Raw genomic sequence first — 22,830 nt, 5'->3', positions numbered from 1 at the left:
TTCTGCCAAGGGCAATGAGATGGAGCTGAGATGGAGCACCAGTCCCTCACTGGCAGCCGCTGTCCTCCATGGCAGCAGAAGCTCAGCAGAAGTCTTGAGTCAGGGTCAAGTCAAGACAGGAGGAAGCATTAGCTCTTCAAACAGTATTAATTGTTCCAACTACTATTCCCTACCTTTGAGAATAGTAACCTTTGGGTTCAGACCAACTAGTAGCATCCCATAAATGTCACCCATCCATGGACCATCACTGGAAGTAAGCTGGATTTGAGCTAGCATAATTTGGAATCCATATCCTGCTGAGAGCCATGACTTAACAGGCATTATAGTATTAGGGTTCTCTTATACCAGGTATTAAAGTGGTGTATGCCACCAAATCACAGGAACTAGAACAAAAGAAGTGGCAAGAGAGAGAAGGGACACACTGGGCCCAAGTGGCTTTGCATGTCATGGAAAAGAACACACAAGGGAGTTGGGAAAAGTAGTGGCATAGCAGGACAGTGATTATTTCCAAAATCTTCCACTGAAGCATAGCAATACAAAGCTTCAGCCTTACCTTCAGAGGCAGCCTGGAGGATGAGCTTTCTCCTGGTATGGTGGCAGCAGAACACAGCTGTACAGAGGGGTATCCCAGGATGTGAAACCAACTCCAACAAGACCTGCAGGCTTGCTCCAAATTCAGCATCTTTATCTGAATTTCATTGTTTGCTGTCTTTTTAACTTGCTTTCGGTAAACACATTGTTATGTGGCCATCTGTTTTATTGGAGTAAGAAAGAGGTGCAGGTGGTTTTTTAAATAATGGCCATTACTTGTCTCTGTCTTCCTCATTTTCCTGCATTTCATCCACTGTCTCAATAACCTCATTCCAATTTCTTTTGTCTTGTGATTACTGTCCTGGAATAATTGTTGTTCCTCTGTTCATTACCACAATGCCTTCTTTTGTCCTAGGTGACCAGATACCAATCAGAACTGAGCAGATATCCTATTTTCACTTGGGTTTGATAATATTTACTTCCCCAAAACTACCATTTTTCTCACGCAAGTATCTTGCATTACCTTAGTGAAAGAGGAGCCATGCTTTTCTCATCTTTCTCTTCTGATGTAGCTATGTCCAGCAAACAATTCCTTCTTAATTAAGGTTCTTTGCTTTGCAAGACAGTTATGTACAGTGCATTCAATAGGGGAATCAAGGAGGAAATAAGGAATATTGGTAATAGGGCTGGGCTAAGCTACCCTTTGTGTAACCTCCAAGTGACCAGCCTTCCAAATGCTGCCACAGAAACATGGATCTGGTCTGCAATTTTTGTTTTTACCCTGGGAACTATGTCTTCCTCAATGAGGGCAGTAATACAGAACCCTCTTCCTTTTCCAACAATTATTTTCCTAGATTTCATGTAGGAATGTAACATACCTAAGGCATGTACTGCTCTCTTGCTTTGCTCAAGTAGGTCAGCAGGTTCAGAAGGTGAAAGAGTTGACAGACAGATTACCTAGATCTGTTTTTCCTCGATGAGAAAGTGCCACCACAACATAGTGCACACACTTCTTCACTTAGAATAAGACTAAGAGAGCAAACATGGCAAAATAGAAGAATTGTTGCCTGGTCACTACTTGCAGGCATTTAGATTTTATGCAATCTGAAGCAGTGCCTAAGACTGTACATTAACTGTTCTGACAATATCACAGTAATGAAATTATTTAAAACAAACAAAAAAGTTGTTCAGTCTCTTTAGGCATGTTTAGTTTCCCTCAGACTTTGGGGTAAATCTAATTCTGGATGGTACAGTATGAATGTTGTCCTTATTAAAATATTGAGGTTACACATGTTCTGCTTAGGAGGGTGGAAGGAAGGAACAGGTTTGATGCTGCTCAAGTCTGGAGCCTTGAATATTAGGACACTCATTTGCATATGTCATCAGTAAGGAGGGCTTATCCAGAGGCATCAGTGAGATAAGTGAATCAGAGGATCTTTTCTCTCCCTACACTTCTATAATCTAGGTGCCTAAACTATTAGATAAATTGCCCCTAAAATGTCTTTATCACTGACAGATTCATCAACATGTAGTGGAAAGTTAAATCTGGCTGTTACATAGATTCCTTGCTGGAAGTTTTCTTCTTATAGTCTGGGTTTCATTTAACTTCTGCTGATGTGGCATTGACTCTAAAATAAAAAAAGACAGCTGCAGTTGGATGAGTTCTCTCTAATTTTCGTGGAGATATTAAATAAAATTTAAGCCTTATCAGAAAACTAGTGTATTTTGGTAATGCATGCAGTAGCTTGATAAGATAAATAGTTTAAAATGTCATTTGTATGAGCATGTCAGGAGATGAGGAGACTGACATTTTAAATTTCATCTTTACATTAATGAGAATCCTCAGTAAACAAAAATGTGGTTCAGAATTATGAGGTAGTCTAGTGATATTTGATACACACATGGAAGGGGCATGTAACTAAGAGCTTTTGTCTTTACCCATCAATTACAATATAGTCATTTTGTATCATGTAATGAAGTACACTCTAAATTGAACTCCTATTCATGTAGTCTAGCAGATCTGGAGCTGTTTGTCATAACAACTGGTGTTGATAGGCATGCTGCTCATAACAGAGCATCCGTAATTGCTACATCCTGGAGTAGGATTACATTTTAAAATAAACAAAGGAGCAATAGCTAATAGCTAACTATAGCAGTCACCCAAAATTATGTGGGAACTGGCAACCTTTTTGGAGACGAGGAAGAGCAGGAAAATCTAGTGCATTAATATTTCAATGAAAATAGATTAATGTTTTTCCTGTAAAAATTAAAAAGCTGAAGTTAAATAACTTGCTTGGTTTTCCTGATACTAGATGCGGTATTCCCGAACTTTGGGAAAGTTTGTCCTTCTGTTTAAGCTGCATTATCTTATTTTGCAGAGAACAGATGATATAGATGCATTTTCAGGCATGTTATCTCTGACTGGCCCCTGGAGCACTCCCCACCAGAAGTGCGTTTTTGGCCGATGGGATCTGTACTCCTGATTCTTTCCATATGCTGCCTCTGCCGGTTCCCGCACCAAGCACAGTGATGTCATTGGAGTCACACGTTGTGCAGAAATAAGAGTCCAGTCAGATTCTGGGATTTGGACAAAGCAGTGAAAAAAACTCTTCTTTACTAAACCCACTTCCTAAACAAATGCCTTAGAAATTCACAAATTCTGCACCCTTTCTATAGTGGGAGAGATGTCCCTGCTCTTGCAATTGCCAGACAAGGGATTTCTGTACTTTTTTTAATTTTTTTTTTTTTTTTTGCACATGGTTGAGACTAAAGACAATTATGTTACCAATGTGCAGCAAGGTGTAGGATTTGACAGTAAGCCTGGCTCCATGGGTTTCACAGGGGAGATAATTACTCTTGAGTGTGTGCAAACATTCCAAGGAAATAGCAGCAAGTAAGGAGATGCTACTGGGAAGCTTCAGCATAGCTATTCTGTGACCCTTCTGCTATTTCTCATTAACCAGCAATCCTATAGCCTGCTGTCGGTGGCTTTCATTAAAAGTACTGAGCATACTACGGGACCATTGCTCTTAGCATCCAGATAGTAAAAATATGTGAATATAAAAATAGAAATTTGAAGATAAATGTAGAACTAAAATAAATTTGCATATGCCAAGTTGAAATAAAGAGCATCTCTGTGCTGACACCACAAATTTAGAACATCTGTTTGACTCCCAATAATCAACCAGCAGTCAGTCACATTCAAAGAAAACTTGGGGGTTTATAAGACTGTGGCATAGAAGTTAGTATAAAAGAGTCTTGGGGGATACTAAGATAGTCTCCTACAGGGAGGAAGAAAAAGAAAAAGAAGGGGAGGAGGATGAATTTGGTGTCTGGAATATATATTATGTTAGTAAGTGAAACATCAAACCCTCATGCTGTTTTTTATCTTTTTCATATGTAGCATTTAAAAATAGAAAATGTGCACGACTGTGAAATTAAATTACTAGCTGGATTTTTGAGAGTTTCTTTTATATCTTTGTTTTTTAATTTATGGTTTCTCTAGGAGAAAAATTGGTGATGAAGTTCTGTGGTAGCTACAGGGAGCTCACTTTGTGACATGCTTGATATAAAATTTTGCTACAACAGCTAATCTGTGGAAATAATCACACAACCAAATTTCTCTATCTCAGTAGGGCACTGAGAACCACTGAAACAGACACAGATCTTTATTGATGTGTCAGCACAGAAAGATCATGATTGATATTCAGAGCCAGACCAGTTTGAAAAGAACTCTCTCGTGATCAAAGCCAAAAACAAAAGAAGAGGTTCTGAAAACAGCTTTAGAAGTGGCAAAGTGATGATGATAGACCTAAGGGGAAAACAAAGAGGATAGAAAGTAGATTAAGGTTTCCATAGGAGTAAAGTTTTAGTTGTCTCTTCCAACACCTACCCTACTTTTATAGGAAGCTTTTAAAACTTATGAAAAATGCTGTCTGGATGCTGTTTCTTTCCAGATTGATATCCATGTAGTCCTTTAGATTTAGCCACTACTTTGCCTGTCCTGTTGTGAACTGAGCTACAAGAAACATGAGCATGTCTGAGGGGCTGCTGCTGGAACACAACTGTTAAAAGGACAGAGGCAAACTTGTCATTTTTTACCTTGGACACCAGACATGTAAAATCATGAATTTTTCAAAGATATTTTTGTTGTAAATGACTGAGCACTTAGGTTGTGCAGATAATGAGGGTTTTGTTTTGGCAGACAACTAGAAAAATGCTGAAAGGGTGAAGGCTGAAAGATTGTTTGCGAATAAACAGGTTTTTTTCAAGGAGTTTATTTTCACTCTCCAAAACAAAAAGACACTGTTCCATTAGTTAAGAAAATATTCCATTTGAGCACAAGAAAATATTTTGTTTTGGATGCTTTGTAAGAAAAATATGGGAAATTAGGTTTATAAAATAAATGTTGGTGGTCTCATTCCCTTTGGTAGGTATATTCCCTCTTTGTATGTATACTTACTTCCTTTGGCCATGGAAGAGAATCTTTCTTCTTTGCCTGGTAGGAGGTTTAAAGCTGTATCTGCTTCCCCCAGCAATAGGCCAGAGCAATAGCAAGGGTCTGCAGAACACCAGGGCATTGGCATCGGGAAGACTATGCAATAACACAGCAGATTTCAGGGTCAGGAAGCCAGCTGTAACCATTACATGCCACATTTGCATCCACACTTGACATTTAATGTGCATGAAGCTCAACCATGCCATTAGCTAGCTACCATGCCTTAGGTGGATTGCATTGAAATACACTAGAGGGGTGCCCTTGAGCTACTTTCCATCTGCAAGAAGTAGTGGATTCTCCATCCCTGGAGATATTTAAAAAGAGACTGGATGTGGCACTCAGTGCCATGATCTGGTAACTGCAGCAGTAGTGGATCAAGGGTTGGACTTGGTGATCTCTGAGCTCCCTTCCAACCCAGCCAGTTCTATGATTCTATGCCACAGGTCCTTTGCATCCTCTTAGTGAGAGTTTCAGTACTGAGGAGGAGGTACTGACATGCTGCCTTCAGTCATTAGCTTCATCTACCCTCAGACTCCAAGGATTATTCTTCAGTGAGTAGTTTGTGATGGGAAAGCTGAGAGCAGGATGTGGATTACTTGAGTAACATACATGTCAGAATATGCTTATTGCTTCATTGTGCGTGCAGTGATGCCATATTACTTATTGACACAGAGGCTAGAAATCAGATCTCACACTGCCTGGAAGAGTGTTCTTTGTCTCAAGTGAGAGAGTATTATCTTCCTGTTTACTTCAGTTTGTTTTTAAGAACTAGATACAAAGTGAAGGCAAAGCAATTCTAAATATCCTGCAGGCCATGATCAGTGCACTTAAGTGTCAGAGTTTGGTTTAAATCCCGCCTTAAATTTGGCAAAGAGTACTTTTCCCCTGTTGGCTTATATTTTTAGAGAATTTATAATACTTCTCTTTTCAGTAAAGTATTTAGGCATTACTAGAGAGTAACGTGGGAAAAACACAGAAAACCATTTCTACTGAGAGAAGAGACATCAGTAGCATTAGGGAATGTTGTCAAGAAATAGAGAGGCTGTGGTAATGTTGCTACAATTTTTCACTGTTTTGTTGTTGTTGATAGTGATTTATATTTCCCATCCAAAAGTTTATACAATTGATATACTTATTTAGAGCACAGAGTTGCATTTGGTGAAGGTAGAATGCATACTTTCAGCCTTGGAAAATGCCATGCATGCATGATGGGTCTTGACATCACAGATGGATGACTAAAGAACTGGGTCGTAATTACCCCTTCAGATTAATTCTACATTGTAGAAGGTGGCAAATCTAAAACAGAGAACCTAAAACTCTCAGCACTTGTAGGAGAACCATATTACTTTATGGCCCATAATACCAACCTTATCTATGCTCTCTTTCTTCTTTCAGTTTCTTTATTGAGGATTTGTATGAAACTCTAAATATGTAAAGTATTTTATGACACAGATGAAGAGAATTTAAAAGAATGCCCCAGGCATATATATCCCCTGTGCCATTCACAGAACTTGTCCAGACAGCAGTTCTTTGTGCAGACGATGCAGATGCCTTTGGATATTTATGGAGTTTGATCATTAGGCAGCAAACCCGTTCAGCATTTTCTGCTCTTAGCATTTTCTTATAAACCTTATCAAGTTTTCAGATAGGTACCTCTTCCAAGTCAGGTATGAGTGTAAAAAAAACTTTTTTTGTATCATAAGCAAGGATGCATTTATGGTTAAGCTGTTATTTTAAACTATGGTTTAGACTTTTTTGAACAGTTTCCTTTCATAAAGGTGCTTATGTGTGCATCTAAGTAGTTTCTCTATACTAAAAAATCCGTAATAGATATCTTTATTTGCTTTGGATTACTTAATTTTTTTTAACATGTGATGCTTCTAAAAAACCAAAGAGGCTAATGCAGCACTGAGGTAAAGGTTACTTGCTACCTTCAGATACAGTTAATTGCTAAGCTGAGGTTCCTACTATCTGATGTTAAGTTTTACTCTTGAGGCTGTTCTCCAGTGTAAAACATAGGTTTTCTTCAATATTTCAGAACAGAGTAGCTAATAGATAGCTCTGAAAACTCTTTTTTCACATAATTTGTTCAGCAGAGGCCTATGGTACCATGCTTTCCCACGATTTATGATCCAGGCTGTTTACCAAATCTGATACTGGAAACCCATTTGAAAAATGAGAGCCTAATTTAGATACAAAAAGCATTTAATACTTGATATTTGACCGTTCTTCTTGTGAATCATGTTCCACACATGCTTGGTTCCACTGAAACTGAGTTAATGGAGGTGGCACTGATTCATATCAGCTAAAGTCATTACTTCGAGAGCTTTATTTTAAGAACAGATGCTCACTGCCATTTTCTGTGTTTAGAAATGAGGGGTTTTAAGTCATCATCTTTAATTTTCTCTATTTTTTGTGTGCATCTCCTCTGTTAAATTCCATACAAGACTTGCTATACACAAGGGAATTTGAGGGAATTTATGAATTTATCCACCAGCCTGAGGTGGATAACTGTTCCATCATATAGGATACCTAAGGTTTCTTACACTGAAGCTAGCTTAGGTTTTTGTGGGCTTTTTTGTTTTGTTATTTTGTTTTTTTTTTTTCTGAAGAAGTTAGCAATCTAAATGCAGTCATAACACTTGCCACTTAGAAGAGTGCTTTTTATGTTATTGGAAGTGGTGCCATTGAGACTAATATACACTTTTAGACTAAAGCATTTGATACAGTATTGCATTTGAAACCAAGCATGAGTTAGCATGATCTTAACAATGAAAGTTAATCAGTTCTACTGTCAAACCTTCTTAGGATGAAGTCATGTAAACTACATTAATCTTTAATGTAAAGATTATGAGGTAGCTTTAAGCATATTCAAATTAGCAACTTCTATGTTGTTATAAAGATACTGCTTTGAATGAAACGTTTTAAATTAACTCAGATTCTTTCATTGTTCTCTTCTCCCCCATTATGTACAGTTTATCCTTAGTCATTTTATTTTCTAAACCCATTTAACTCTTGATTTCTGAATGTGCTAAGTTTTAGTGAAGAGTAGAACTAAATAATGTAGAAATAGGATTCATGATATAGCTGGTCAAAGGTATGTTCATATGTCAAATGATTTCTGACAGCAATCATGGTGCCAGGTTGTTATATATAACTGCTGTAGAGTGCAACTATACTTGAAAATATAGGGCTAGCAACAATTCAAGAGCATTTTAAATTACAGGGAAAGATGAAAAGGCAGAAATAGAGCTGCAGGGAATTCACTGAGAGACAATCAGTTAACTCAGATTTTCAGGTTTTGTGCCTCAGTGACTCAGTATAAATAAATTGGGAAAGTCAAAAGTTGCTTGCCAAGTTCAGCTACATTTTCATCCAGTTTATCTGGAAATGCAGAAAGAATGAGTGCCTAGGAAAAGTATGTAAATGTTTTGGCTTACAGGTCTGTAATTTTTTGCATAATGATTAAGTGAAAACATAAGTAAGAAATTTTATGCTGGCTGGCTGGCTGGAAATCTTCACTGATAAGTTTAGTGCTTGAACAAGGACAAAATAGACAGAGATATGTTCTTTACATTGACCACAGAGAACAGGATGTGGATGTGGAGAAGATGAGTAGTAAATTTCTTCTTTTTCCTGATGCTTTGAGAGTTTCCTCTTACCACACTTACAGCTGTCTGTCTTAATATTGTGACCATGTTCTGTCAATGCTGGTCTATTAACCAGAAATCAAAATTGAGCAAACAAAATAATCCAGTCCAATAAAAACCTTGGTTCAAAACAAGAAAGGTCAAATCCTGCTGTTCAGTGGTGAATCCTAGAATCACAGAAATGTTCTGGTTGGAAACAGCCCTCAGTATTGTCAAGTCCATCCATAGCCCAACTCTGCCATCCATCCTTAATGCATTCGTGTATTTAGCTTAAAATCTGTGAAATAAAGATTTCATTTTAAAAAAGGAAAAATGAATGTAGAACTTCACTCAGCAAAAGATGGGACTTAAGCTGAGAAGTGAAAATTTAAAACTGTTGGCAGTTCAGCTAAAAAAACCTACAGAGGCTTTTCTTACATGCAGTTATGAATATGCCAAGTTCATTTGAGTTCTTCTAATGATGTTACATGCATTGAAGTAAAATCTAAAGGTAATTTTTCTCTCCTATACATGTTTTACCACAGTTGCAGTGCCCTATGCTGGTGGTGCTAATCATAGACTTGTTTGAGTTGCTAGGGACCTCAAAGCTCATCCAGTTCCAATGCCCATGGATGGGCAGGGACATTTCCCACCAGACCAGGCTGCTCAAGGCCCCATCCAGCCTGGCTCCCAGCCATTCCAGGGTGGGAGCAGCCACAGCTTCCTTGGGCAACCTGTGCCAGTATCTCACCACCCTCAAATTAAAGAATTTCCTCCTAATATGTAGCCCAAATCTCCCCTCTTCAAGTTTGAAACCATTTCCCCTTGGCTTCTCACTAGCCGGCCGTGTAAAGAGCCCTACCCCAGCTTTTTTTAGGCCCCCTTCAGATATTGGAAGGTTGCTACAAGGTCGCCTCAAAACCTCCTTTTCTCCTGAAAAACCCCAACTTCTTTAGCCTGTCTTCACAGAAGAAGTGCTTCAGCCCTATAATCATTTCAATAGCTCAATTTCTGCATGGGTCTCATTCATTTTTGAATGCAAATAAATAGTTCTGTAGCATAATGAAGATTATTTCATTTTTTAGTCTTAATCATGCTCTTTTGGTCTTTTTTCTTATCTGTTAACGCTACTGCTTTTACAAGTTAAGATGAAATCATATTTATAACTTCATAGAAGTTATAAAGCACATCTTCAGGAGCACAACACTATTTCCACTGATTGCAGTAGGACACTCTCATCTCCACAATTTAGAATTCATTTCTGTAATATAAAATAGTGTGCAAAGAAACTGAAATAAAAGAACCATAAGATCAACTGTTGATTGTTCAGTTTATCAAAGACTTTTTTCACAATATATCCCTTGTCATTTCCTTTTCTGTAGAATCGTGGTCTGAAAGTACTGCCAGTGCTGCAATACTAAAGTCTTTGATACAAAATACAGTCCAGATTTAAGAGAAATATTTTTTCTACCCTGCCTTCAACTCCATTATGAATTTTCTTAGTACAAATTTACTGTTTTGTTAAGTTTAATGTAGTCATTGGATACAAGAAGGCACTTCATAGTAAATAATTTTGAGTAGTGGCATCATTTTACCTCTGTTTTGTGTTAAGAGCTGGAGTTTTTGTTGTGTTTTTTTTAATGCCGCCAAGTATGTGAACTTGAACTGTAGTGAAAAAAGTAAATTTCATCATCCCTACTTCCCTCCTTGAATGCTTTTGGGAAATGAAGGCATAGCATAGTGAGTTATTTTATTATACCTGTTTTAAATACAACTTCAGTCCTATTGCCACCATTCAGGAATTTATCAACATTTGGCTCCTTTGGAAAGGACAAAGATTGTTACAGGTTTTTGGCAGAGTATGAACTGTGGGGTATTACTTTTTCACAAATATTAAGTGAATCTTGTCTCAGATAAATTCCATTTCTGTGCAACCACTATTCTACATATCTGTTTCTCCTAGCAAAACCCAGGATGTTGCAAGCATTGTTTTAATATCTAAAAATGTAATCTAATGAAATTAATAATTTTTTTAACATTGTCCATACTTAGGAAGCAAAAAAATGGTCTCAGAAACTTGCTAAGAGACTTCCTGCTGTGTTAAAACTCAACATGAATTGCCTAACTTCAGAAACATCAAGCCGTAAACACTTCACAGTATGGTAATGGAGAAAAATAAGTAGGTGAAACTGAATTAATTGGCATCTTTCTTTATTGACAGGCTGGTGAAGGATGCCCCATGGGATGAGGTCCCTCTTGCTCACTCCTTAGTTGGTTTTGCCACTGCATATGACTTCTTGTACGGCTATCTTAGCAAGATTCAACAGGAGAGATTTCTTGAGGTAATTGCCAATGCCTCGGGATACATGTACGAAACATCATACAGACGTGGATGGGGTTTCCAGTACCTCCACAACCACCAGCCTACCAATTGTGTGGCCCTGCTGGCTGGGAGCCTTGTTCTGATGAATCAAGGTATGTGCTAAACCATAGGAATGTTTTCCTGAAGTGTATCAAATCATCAGCCATTTATGCAGCAAAGTTGAGTAACTGATAGAAATGCTACGGAGAGGACAGCTCTTCTGCTGCTTAGAAAAGTTAAATTTACTAAATAAAACAAAAGTCTGTGGACAGTTGTACAAAGTATAATATATATATATATACACATATATTTGTATGTTAATAAATTCAGTTATTTAAGCAATTCTGAGATTCTTACCTCACTGTAAGAACTAAACATCTTGTGTATAGCCTGTCCAGGCCTGATTTAAATACAGGGTCTTCCAGGGTATATTGTCAGTAAAGAACGATGCACTTTTCTCCCTTGCACAATGCATTGAGAAAGGCAGCAGTCAGAAACACCCTGTGCTCTGGGCTGGGAGCTAGATCACAGGATAACCTGGAATTTCCTCTGACATTTCTGTCTCGCTTAGAGAGTTGTAAATTTATCCAAGAGGTGTTTGTGCCAGGTGTCATCTCCTTCTTCACTCCAAGGACTTAAGCCCATCCTTCCCAGTTCTCAGGTGTATAACCTAACCAGTTGCTTTTGGCTGCTTTATGTGAGAGCAATCCCTCTCCTTCTGTCGAAGAGATACACAGTGTAAATGAGAATGCAAGTCACAGAGCCAGGGGGAGAGAGCAGATAAGAAATCCTCACTATAAACACCAGTGGTACTTCAGCTGGAAGTCATGGAGCCAGCCTCTGCTTCTATAAGAATGTATCAGTATTTCATCAAGTGATTATTTAATACCTACTAAAAGTTTTCTGAAAACATGATGCCCAGTGGAACTACTTGATGGAAGTCAAGGAAAACTTAGTGTCTGGATGCTGATGGCACTGCCAAACTGTACAACCCTGGCAAGCAAAGGCACATCTGCACACCATTGGAGCTTTCAAATGCCCAAAGAAGTATGACAAAAAACTGTGGCACCTGCTGTGTTTTTGGTGGGTCATCTTTTTTTAAGTGTCAAAACATACAGTCAGTGATGTGCATATGCTGAAATGCAGCAAGAGTACATGTGGAAATTATTTTCTTTCTCCCTGTCTTGCTTTCCACAAATTGAAGATTCAGATTGTTGCTTCCATGGGTTTTGCTTAGCTCCTTATGATTCCATCCTTCCTTGAGCCTATGTTGTTACAGAAGTCTGACCGCTCATGAGAGGACAACTGCTTTTCATTAGGGTATGGTATAGACTATACGTATGCTTTCTGCCAAGTAATGGTAACATCACAAATGAAGTTGATGGGGGCCATTTAGGAGGGAAATTTGAAAATTTGTGCTGGTACTTCAAATGTTCAAAACATCCAGACATTATATTTCTAAATGAAAACTCTCTTCTTTTCAATATAGAGCAACTTTATATCTTGAAAAATTAAATTTAAGTGAAGTTTTTCTTGTTTGTTTATTTTATTTTTTTTAAAGTTTCCTAAACATTCTTATTCCAAGATGAAAGGCTTTTTCTGCAGGAGAAAAAAAAGGAAGAAGAAAAGGAGTAAACACGCCAGTCTCCCTGTATCAGATGCATAGCAAATGAAGTGTATCTGTGTAAACCTTCCTTCCAAAAGGTTTAGATTTCAACTAATAATAAAAAAAAACTATACAGCTATTGAAGCATGCAGAGACTAAATAGCCAGCTTAAAAACATGTAAACATTGTCACAGGATTGAAAAATTAACTGAAATGAACTCTAGCCACACATATATACTGAGGTCTTTGCAGTTAAAATAAACACTCAGATACTCAAAAAAGCAACTTTGAGTAAGGCCTAATTTAATATAGATACACTAATTTTAGGTGACATTTTTTCTGGTTAGTTGTGTAGCCTGTCAGGGTTGTCTTACATTTTTATTCTACTTACATTTTTATTCTTTTAATATACTTAAGGTATAGGTTATAGCTTAGATATGAACTAAGTAACCAGAATGTATATGCATTACAATGGTAAATATACTGTGCTGAACTGTGGAAAACAGCATTCTTGCTAGTGCAGTAGTCAAAACCTGGCTCTTGTGGCTCTTAATGTCACAAGGCAAAACAAGGGTGAAAGCATTTACAAATGTATTTCAACAAACTGCTGTACTGTTAACTCCATCATAGTAATAAAGTAGTGTCAAGATGGTGAGTAAAGTAAGTAGAAGTAGTACCACCTGCCCTTGTTGCTCAGGCCTTCCTCATCACAGAGCTAGCAGATAAAAATAATTCAGGTTATTTCTTTAACTTGGACATTGCAATTTTTTTTCTCTCTGTTAACCAAGCAGGATTTGGCAGCCTTGACTAGTAAGAAGTCTGAATTGCTCATCACTTTGCTGAAAATATGTACAGTAATTATGGCAATAATGTGGAACAGTCTTAGCAGTGGGTTTGAACGTAGCTCAGACTTGCTTCATTCACCAGGCACTGCTTCACCATGTAATAGGGTATAATGATGCCAGCTGAACTCTGCTGTGTGGTAGAAATAAGTGGCTAAATCTGTGTCCAGGCACTTCATGGAATTATAGAATGTCAGGTTGGAAGGGACCTCAAGGATCATCTGCTCCAAACCATCGTAATATTATTGTTTATATTATATGTCCTAGCACCCCATCAAGCTGACACTAATAATCCAGTGCCGAGGCTTTCATGGTTGTGCTTGTTCCTTGGTGAAGGTGGACAAATCCAGAGAAGGACTTCATGCAGCCTCTTCCTAACTCCACATTTGTGTAGAGCAGACCAAAATAGTGATACTTTTAAAGGTGTTTTCTTTAGAAGAAATATAAATGCTTAGGACTTGTATACATAGAGGCTTAAACTCAGCCTCATTGGTAGAATAATTTGATATTGAACTGTGGAGTCTGCATTTGAAATTAACCATGAAAAACTTTTCCAGAAGAAATTCTATTTGGGTAACCCTTTAGGTTGTACAGTAAAATGAAAAAGTAAGTAGAACAGAGATTGTCTTAAAATAGAGCATGCATCAGTAGTATGTCACTTAACTGCAACTCAAAGGTGGACTCCTTTATATTTTTTAAACTCTGAGGATCTCCTTTGCAGGCTGATGATCATGCCAGGGAAAAAATGCCTGGAATATTTGCATTATTGGAGCCCTCTAGTGGGGGCCGGAGGTTTGTTTTCATATGGCTTTAATTTGAAATGCAAGAGTCTTGGCATGCGTGTCCTGAATGAATTAAGGAAATTTTCCCTTTAAAATCACAAGCATAGCCCCACATCATTAGCAAAACGTGTTTGACAGGTTTTCCCTTCTCATGTGACCTTGCTTTGCTGTGTTCAAATAGTGTTTTACTATTCTCCCTAGAACTAGAGGGATGCTGCAGCACCAAGTTATATTACAGAATTTTGGTCTGCGGATTCCTTGCTTTAAAGGATGCTACTGGGAGAGTACAGATGACATAATCTATGATCTCTGGTGTTTTAATTAGATTTGCCAATATCTTTTTCTTTCAGGCTACCTTCAGGAAGCTTACTTGTGGACCAAGCAAGTGTTGGCAATCATGGAGAAGTCCATAGTCCTACTGCAAGAGGTCACAGATGGCTCCCTCTATGAAGGGGTGGCTTATGGCAGCTACACGACCAGGTCCCTGTTTCAGTACATGTTTCTCGTCCAAAGGCACTTTGGTATCAATCACTTCAGACACCCCTGGCTGAAGCAGCACTTTGCATTTATGTATAGGACTGTCCTGCCAGGTAGGTCCTTTGTGTGAACAAAGATGAATCTTCTAATTCTTGAAGCAGCAGTAAACGTCATGCTTGAAATGGATAATTTTAAAATAACGTTTTACTTGGATTTTTTTAAAAAAATATACTTTTCTGTGGATTTTCCCTTCATGCATCAAAACAGTGACATCCTTGTTTATCTCTGCTTATTAAAGATTATTGTTAATTAAACTCTGTCATTTAAAACCAGTGAAAAGATAGAAACATCATTTGGGGGGAAAAAACCCCAGTGCTTCAAAATTTCATCTGACATCACTAGGGGGTCAATTTTGCATGCTTTTTAATATTTCTGTCCTCTTCCTGCATCTCTTTGTCTTGCAGTGTGAATTAATATCTCAGATTTGTGACTGAAAGATGGAGATGTACAAATACAACAGCAGTTATAATTTAATAAATATTGATGACCCCTTCTAGCTTTCAAAAGAGATTTAGTTTCAGTCAACCTTGTGAGTTTTTGGTGATGGTTTTCTGTTGTTTATTTGCAAGATAATTCATTAGGATCTTGAATTGTTCAAATTCCTGTTTAGAAAGACCGTGATAACTTTATTATCTCTAAGAACCCCATATTTAGCTGTGCATGTAAGGAGGGTGGGCTGAGCACAGCTTCAGCATCGCAGCACAGGCACACAAGGAGTTGCCTTGACTCCACATGAAACCTCAGGCATCTTCTGGAGAGGGGTTCCTAAGAGCAAAGTGTACTCATGCTACCCATTTCAGGGTGAAGCTGATTTTTATCCTTGGAGGCACTGCTGTTTTCTTGCTTTAGAGAGTTTGAATTGACATAGGAAAAGTGAAAGCTGTGAAGAGAAAGTTACCTTTGCCAGATTTGAGTGAGGAGAGGAAATGGATGGGACGTTACTCCTTACTTACATTTTCACTAGTACTTTGGATGCCTATAGACCAAGGCTGAAGAAGAAAGGTGAGTATTCATGTTAGCTACAGCAGTAGAAAACTTCTCCTGTGTAGCCTGTTTACGGCTCATTTACAAGTATGTCTGTAAACATCTGAAAAGGCTGCTTCTGTTTGTGTCTGTTTGTACCGCTTGGCTTCACAGTCATGCTCTACAAATACATCTTTGTGCCTTTATTTGTTCTTTCTTACATTCCTTTTCACTTCTTCCCAAGGGTTTCAGAGAACTGTGGCCATTGCAGATTCCAACTATAACTGGTTCTACGGGCCGGAGAGCCAGCTGGTGTTTCTGGACAAATTTGTCATGCGCAACGGGAGCGGGAATTGGTTGGCAGAGCAGATCAGAAGGAATCGAGTGGTGGAGGGCCCAGGGACACCATCCAAAGGGCAGAGGTGGTGCACCCTCCACACTGAATTTCTCTGGTATGAAAGGGAATGAGTGGGCTCAAAAGGAACCTGGCAGCTGTTTGCTATTCGTGATAATTCGTTACTTTTAGATTTGCACTGTAGAAGCCAAAATTGGGCTGGCTGTGAGCGACTCAGAGAGATGCTAGGCTCAGAAGAACCTTTTCACTTGGCATAGATTCACAGTGTACGCTGCTTAAGGGAACACCTTTCTCTTACCCTACATCAGCTTTTGTATTTTCTTTCCATTGTCTGTTGCTTTTATAGAATGCAAGCAGTCCAAAATGACTGAAAATTACTCTGCACGTGATCTTTGGTTTCTTTATGCTAATAGGTTTTAATCCTATTGTGTTAATTAAATTGGGTGAATATTTAAAGCTTAGTTTTCTTTTAAAAGCTCTAAGTAATAATACAAACTTTCTTTTAAAAGCCAAAGTAATGTAAGCAGTAAAGCTACTATTAGTTGTTTGTACACACTGATTTGCAAGTTATGCTTAGAAAGAATGTCATCGCAGATGACTAAAAGTATATTTGCAGGACATGAGCTGTGATTTTCCATGGCCTACAGTGGCTCCTGGTTAGCTGCAGAGAAACATGAGAAACCTTCTAAAAGGTTCCTGGGATTAATGATGGTTTCATTTATTTTGGGCAATGTCAGAAAGTTAGATTTTGTTTTCCATGGTTGGGTTTCTTTTTATTAGTTTTAATTCCTCTAGATCAAATAAAACTAAAATTATAAGCATCTGTAACCTTTTCTGGAATTGAGACCTCTTTTTAAATCAAATGGTTTATATCTTACAATTTATACAAGAAAGCCATGCACTTTTTTCTTCAACCTAGTAGGAGAAAGAAACTAACATATACCGAGTGATACAAGTAATTAAAAAAATTGTAATTTAAAATGCATTTTCATTAATTTTTATTTATAGATAATTCTGTTTGGAGACTACAGACTTCTATAATAATCAGTTTTGGGGAAACAGATACTCTGCTTCTATTGGTTGTTAGTACATAGGTGCAAATGTTGCTGTGTAGTGCAAAATAAACAGTGTCTACAGCTTAATCCTTATGTGCATTTTTTAAAGATTTGTTTTGCAGTCAGTAGCTTTATGATACAAGAAAAAATGTGGCTAGTTTGAAATGAGTGGTACTCTTATTTTTGGACTGCAGAAGGGCTGCTTCCTTTAAATGTGGAGCAGATGTTTTCAGCTGTTATTCTGTAAAAATCACACAACAAATTTGTATAGGGATTAGTATGGTAAGGATTACAACTCTATGATTAGTTCACTCAAGAAGCATACAAGTGGGCTTCGTATTTTTAGCTTGCTCTTTGATGCAAATATTGAGTTGTTTCTTCAGTTTTGAGTTTCAAGTGCTGAAAATGAAATCAGCCAAGTGATTTTTAAACCAGATTTTCTTCTCTTTTTTGGCAGGTATGATGCAAGTCTGCACTCTGTACCTCCATTGGACTATGGAGTTCCTAAGCTGCATTATTTTGAGGACTGGGGAGTCGTAACCTATGGAAGTGCTTTGCCAGCTGAAATCAACAGGCCTTTCCTTTCCTTCAAGTCAGGAAAGCTGGGAGGACGTGCAATATATGATATTGTACATAAGAATAAGTACAAAGAGTGGATCAAGGGGTGGAAGAACTTTAATGCTGGCCACGAACACCCAGACCAGAACTCCTTTACTTTTGCTCCCAACGGCGTACCCTTCATAACAGAAGCTCTGTATGGACCAAAATATACTTTTTTTAATAATGTGTTGATGTTTTCCCCTGCTGTGTCCAAGAGCTGCTTCTCCCCATGGGAAGGGCAGATTACAGAAGACTGTTCCTCAAAGTGGCTTAAATATAAACATGACTTGGCTGGTGACTGTCAGGGACGAGTGGTTGCTGCCATGGAGAAGAGCGGGGTGGTTTTTATCAGGGGGGAAGGAGTGGGTGCATACAGTCCTAAACTGAAGCTGAGAAAATTGCAAAGAAACCTCATACTTCTCCATCCCCAGCTTCTCTTGCTAGTGGACCAAATCCACCTAGAAGACGACAGCCCCCTGGAGGCAGCAACCAGTTTCTTCCACAATGTGGATGTGCCTTTTGAAGAAACAGTTGTTGATGATGTCCATGGGGCTTTTATTAGGCACCGTGATGGGATATATAAGATGTACTGGATGGATGATACTGGCCACAGTGAGAAAGCTACCATCGCCTCAAGGATGTATCCCCGGGGCTACCCGTACAATGGAACAAACTATGTGAATGTAACCACCTTCCTGAGACACCCTCTCACGCGGGCCATTTACCTGTTCATCGGGCCCTCGGTTGATGTGCAGAGCTTCACTGTCCGTGGGGACTCTCCACAGCTGGACGTTTTTGTTACCACCAGTGAGCACGCCTACGCTGTCTACCTGTGGCCTGCTGAGGAGGGGTCCCGCTCTGCCTTTGCGCAGGTCATTGCGGACCGCCAAAAAATTGTCTTTGACCGAGCTTCTGCCGTCAGGAGCTCCGCTGTGCCAGAAGTGAAGGACTACGTAGGGATTGTGGAAAGGAACCTGCAGCATTTTAAGCCTGTTTTCCAGCAGCTGGAGAAGCAGATTCTGTCTCGTGTGCGCAACACGGATAGCTTTAGGAAGACTGCTGAGCGCCTGCTGAGGTTTTCGGATAAGAGACAGACTGAAGAGGCCATTGACAGGATATTTGCAATCTCACAAAGACAGCAGCAGCAGCACGGCAGAGCAAAGAAAAACAGAAAGGTAGCCAAAGGCTACAAATTTGTTGATGCCGTTCCTGACATTTTTGCACAAATTGAGGTAAATGAAAGGAAAGTGCGACAAAAGGCACAGACTCAAGCACAAAAAGAGCTGCCTGTAGACGAAGATGAGGAAATGAAAGATCTTCTGGATTTTGCAGATATCACCTATGTGAAGCACAAAATTGGGGTGTCAATCAAAGGCCGATCAGGGCCGGTACAGATGGTGACAACTGCTCGAAGTAGTGCCCCATCAATATCAGCTTCTTATACCCGCCTCTTTCTAATTCTCAACATTGCTATTTTTTTTGTCATGTTAGCAATGCAACTCACATATTTTCAGAAGGCCAAGAGACTGCATGGCCAAAGATGTCTGTATGCAATACTTTTAGTAGACAGCTGTATATTATTGTGGCTGTATTCTTCCTGTTCTCAGTCACAATGTTAGCAGAAGAGCTCTACTAGTCGACCAGTTTATGGTCATATACATCTATGCAAAAGCATTAACCCTAATAGGGCCAAAGTTCATCTTCTTTTCTTTTTTCTGAAACATTCCAAGAACAGATGGGGAAAGATTAGTTTCAGACCAGAAGGGATGGAAGAATAGGGCAAGCAATCTCAGAAAACTAAGTACTTAATAAGTACTCCTCCTTTTTGTTTTGAGTTGGGCTTCACATCTGAGGGAATGTTATGCTTTGTTCATCAGAGTTCAGTAATGTAAAGTTGCAATTAATTTGTTTTGGTGAGAAGAGCCCTCTTTATAGATTTGGTTTTAAGGGCTTTCTTTTTTATGCAGAATTGGGTTTGCATTTAGTGAGTTTTCATTTCAGGCTGTTATAGATGTCTCTGGACTTTCTCTGAAGAAAAGGAGTGTGCAAGGCAGATCTTAGCAGTAGATTTCATTTTTCTCTGCCAAACCAGAGAATGCTTCAATAGGGGACACAATAATTATTGCAGACTCTTACATCATGTCATCTCTTCCATGCTTTACCATCTGGCGTGGTGGGAAAGGGCAATTATGTCAGTATTTGTCAGTACTTGTGAGAGGCACAATGCCTAGTAGGCAGCAGCAGAAGGCAAACGTGGGGCTGACTCAAAGTATAAAGGAACACAATTCTCAGGAAATAAAACCTTTAAGTCCAGTGTATACTGTAGCAGGATGAATGCTGTAGGGTCTGGTCTCACTTTTACAACTTCTGTTTCACGAAAGTTTTCTATAGTTTGAAGCACATCTTAGATCACTTCCCTTCCATATGCAATTGTAAAAATACAAAAAAAAAAAACCCAAAGTGGTCCTGTGGTAACCTCACCAATTGCCAGTATGGAAATAGAGGCATTAAGGAAGTATTTAATGTGTTTTTTCTGTCACACATCTAGAAACAGAGGACAGCTAAAACCGTGTGAACAGCCTGTTCTCTAAGGCACCAGTAAGGGTTCTGGAAGCTCTTGGTGGCCCTGGGTCAATTATTTGGGGATTAGTGGTAAATGTAATCATGTGGTTTATGACAAAATTAAGTTTGATGTCTCCACATACATCCCCTTCTGTTCATTAAACTGATTTCAAAAAATCGCAGCTACTTGAGAGAGTGGAAGCCCTATGAAAACCAGTTCTTCCAGTATATTTGCTAAATAAACCCATAATCATCTCTGTGGAAAAGTTGTTTTTCTTTGATTAAAATATTTTTCCCAATAAGTATAGTAGTGATGTTCATCAGCACTTCGTTCAAGCCACAAGCCTTTGTTTCTTCTTACTTCTACCTGTTTAACTATCTCCTATCTACAGTGCTGCTGTTAAGCCTTCTGCAAGCGTAACATTGAAATGTGGTGAGCTTTCCTTTTCTAAACATCTTCAGTAAATAGATCAGATTATTTTCACAAGGGCCCAGCTACTGAGCCAGTTCTGAGCACTGTATACACATGCATAACCCCTAAGACAGTTTCCAGTACCTGGATTTATCCAATGAAATTTGGTACATTTAGTCCATGCAAAGGTTTAAGACCCCAGTTAATTTCTGATCCATGTACATAAAGTCTTCAGATAGGTACTTGGTCCACCTAAGACCTTGAAACAACTACAAAACATTCCTTTCCCTTTTCCCGTACTGCAAAAGGCACGAAGGGTGGTTAATCACCTATTTCAAGTCCTCCACTTAATTGTTTAAAGGTGAAGGGAGCTGATCATGGGGACAGTTGTCCTGGGTAGCTCTATCTTTGTTGTGGTGCCTGCTGAAAGTGTGACTAGATTGTCACAGGCTGCATGACACGGGAAATTTCTGCCTTTGCACTGTGATGTTGGAAGAGACACAGAAATAGCTGCTGGGTTATGTTCAGTTTCAAAGGCAATATTGTTTTGCAATATTAGGTGATACTTTTATTGGCCATGAAATACTGAAAAATCAAGATGCATGTACTGTTGTAATTCAGCCTGGTACATCCCTCTGCTGGGAACTGATATAATAAAATTTCCCCAGGGTAATTCAAGGAGTCATTATGCCTTATAAGCAAATAACCTGTGCTTGTGTCTCCACATCCTTTTCGCAGATACAGGCACCTTCAGGAAAATAAAGAACTGTGGTTGCCTTTAGCCTTTATCAGTCTAATGTCAACAGTGGAGTTTGTAGAAGTATTTAACTTAATCTCATGTCTGTGCACCAGGTCTATTAGCCCTGGGTCAATTTGCTTTGAACAATCAGCTACAGAAAGCCAACCTAGGAGGTTTTTCAGACATACCTGCATCTCTTGGTCTGTTTGGGATGCAAAAAGAATCGTGTGTACCTTATTCTTCTGTAAGCCAGAGCCTGTAAGAAGTCCTCTCTATTGGTCATGTTAAATTTTGCTTCCATTCTTTTTTTTCCATTCTTTTTGTCTCATTCCTTATCAAACATCATAATTTTTAATGAATTTGAAGCTGAAATGGAAGAACAGATGTTTCCATGCCATAAGCAACCAGCAGCCTGGGATGTTGGGTAGAAGTATGTGCGTCACAAAAAAGAAACAGTTCAAGCCCTCAGATTGCAGCATACACTGAAAAATCTGAGCTGCCCTTGCTTTACTAGGAAGTATGGTTTGGAAGAGCAGGGAAATGAGATCAGCCCAGACAGCCCTGCAGGCTGGTGGGAGAGCTAGGGAAGGTTATTATGTTCCTCAATATTTGCTGACGCAAGAAAGGATGCTGTTCTTGCCTTTGTGTACTTTGAAATGCAAGAAAGAAGCAGTCTCAGTGGGCTCTGTGTCCCTGGCAGAGGCACTTAGCATTAGTTTCATGCAGATTGGGTATCCTGAACAACTTCTGAAATGTCACTGCATGGTACTCAGTAGTGAAAATTGTTTTTCACTCCCTATTCTAAATGGAGTCACAAAACAAGTGTTTCTGGGACATGCCTCTGCTCCCATTCTTATTCTGCTTCTTTTTGGTTTCTGAAAATGTTAATTTTCTGCATCTCTGGCCACAGGAAAAGATGGCTAAAAAAAGCATGGCCAGCAGATTGAGAGAGGTGATTCTGGCACTTTACTTTGCTCTGGTGAAACCTCAATAGCATCCAGCTCTGGAGCCCTCAAAACTGGAAGGACACGAACCTGATGGAGCAGGTCCAGAGGAGGGCCATGAAAATGATCAGGGGGCTGGAACACCTCTCCTATGAAGACAGTCTGAGGGAAATCGGGATGTTCAGCATGGAGGAAAGAAGGCTCTGGGAGACCTAATAGCAACCTTCCAGTATCTGAAGGGGGCTTACAGGAAGAGTGGAGATGGACTGATTGCAAGGACCTGTAGTGATAGGAGAAGGGGAAATGGTTTTAAATTAGAGAAAAGTAGATTTAGATTGGACATTAGGAAAAGATTATTTACCACGAGGGTAGTGGAAAAATGGAACAGGTTGCCCAGGGAGGTAATTGAGGCC

General features: G+C 39.0%; 1 protein-coding gene across 6 annotated transcripts in view; it reads left to right on the top strand.

Moving 5' to 3' along the window:
* The window catches only part of DSE (dermatan sulfate epimerase), a 33,829-nt gene extending 13,256 nt beyond the window's left edge, over positions 1-20,573 (top strand). For 5 of the 6 annotated variants that reach the window (XM_030448515.1, XM_030448519.1, XM_030448516.1 and 2 more), the window contains 4 exons: positions 10,880-11,133; positions 14,601-14,840; positions 15,995-16,202; positions 17,618-20,573. In XM_030448515.1, the coding sequence (XP_030304375.1) occupies positions 10,880-11,133; positions 14,601-14,840; positions 15,995-16,202; positions 17,618-19,379 (2,464 nt within the window). In that variant the 3' untranslated portion in view covers positions 19,380-20,573. The remainder of the gene's footprint in view (positions 1-10,879; positions 11,134-14,600; positions 14,841-15,994; positions 16,203-17,617) is intronic. The other variant, XM_030448521.1, reaches the window with a different exon arrangement.
* The last annotated feature ends 2,257 nt before the right edge of the window (positions 20,574-22,830 follow it).

The sequence above is a fragment of the Calypte anna genome, chromosome 3, assembly GCF_003957555.1.
Source record: "Calypte anna isolate BGI_N300 chromosome 3, bCalAnn1_v1.p, whole genome shotgun sequence".
NCBI lineage: Eukaryota > Metazoa > Chordata > Aves > Apodiformes > Trochilidae > Calypte > Calypte anna.
The sequence above is the reverse complement of the archived record's forward strand: the minus strand, read 5'-3'. Positions and strand labels throughout refer to the sequence as shown.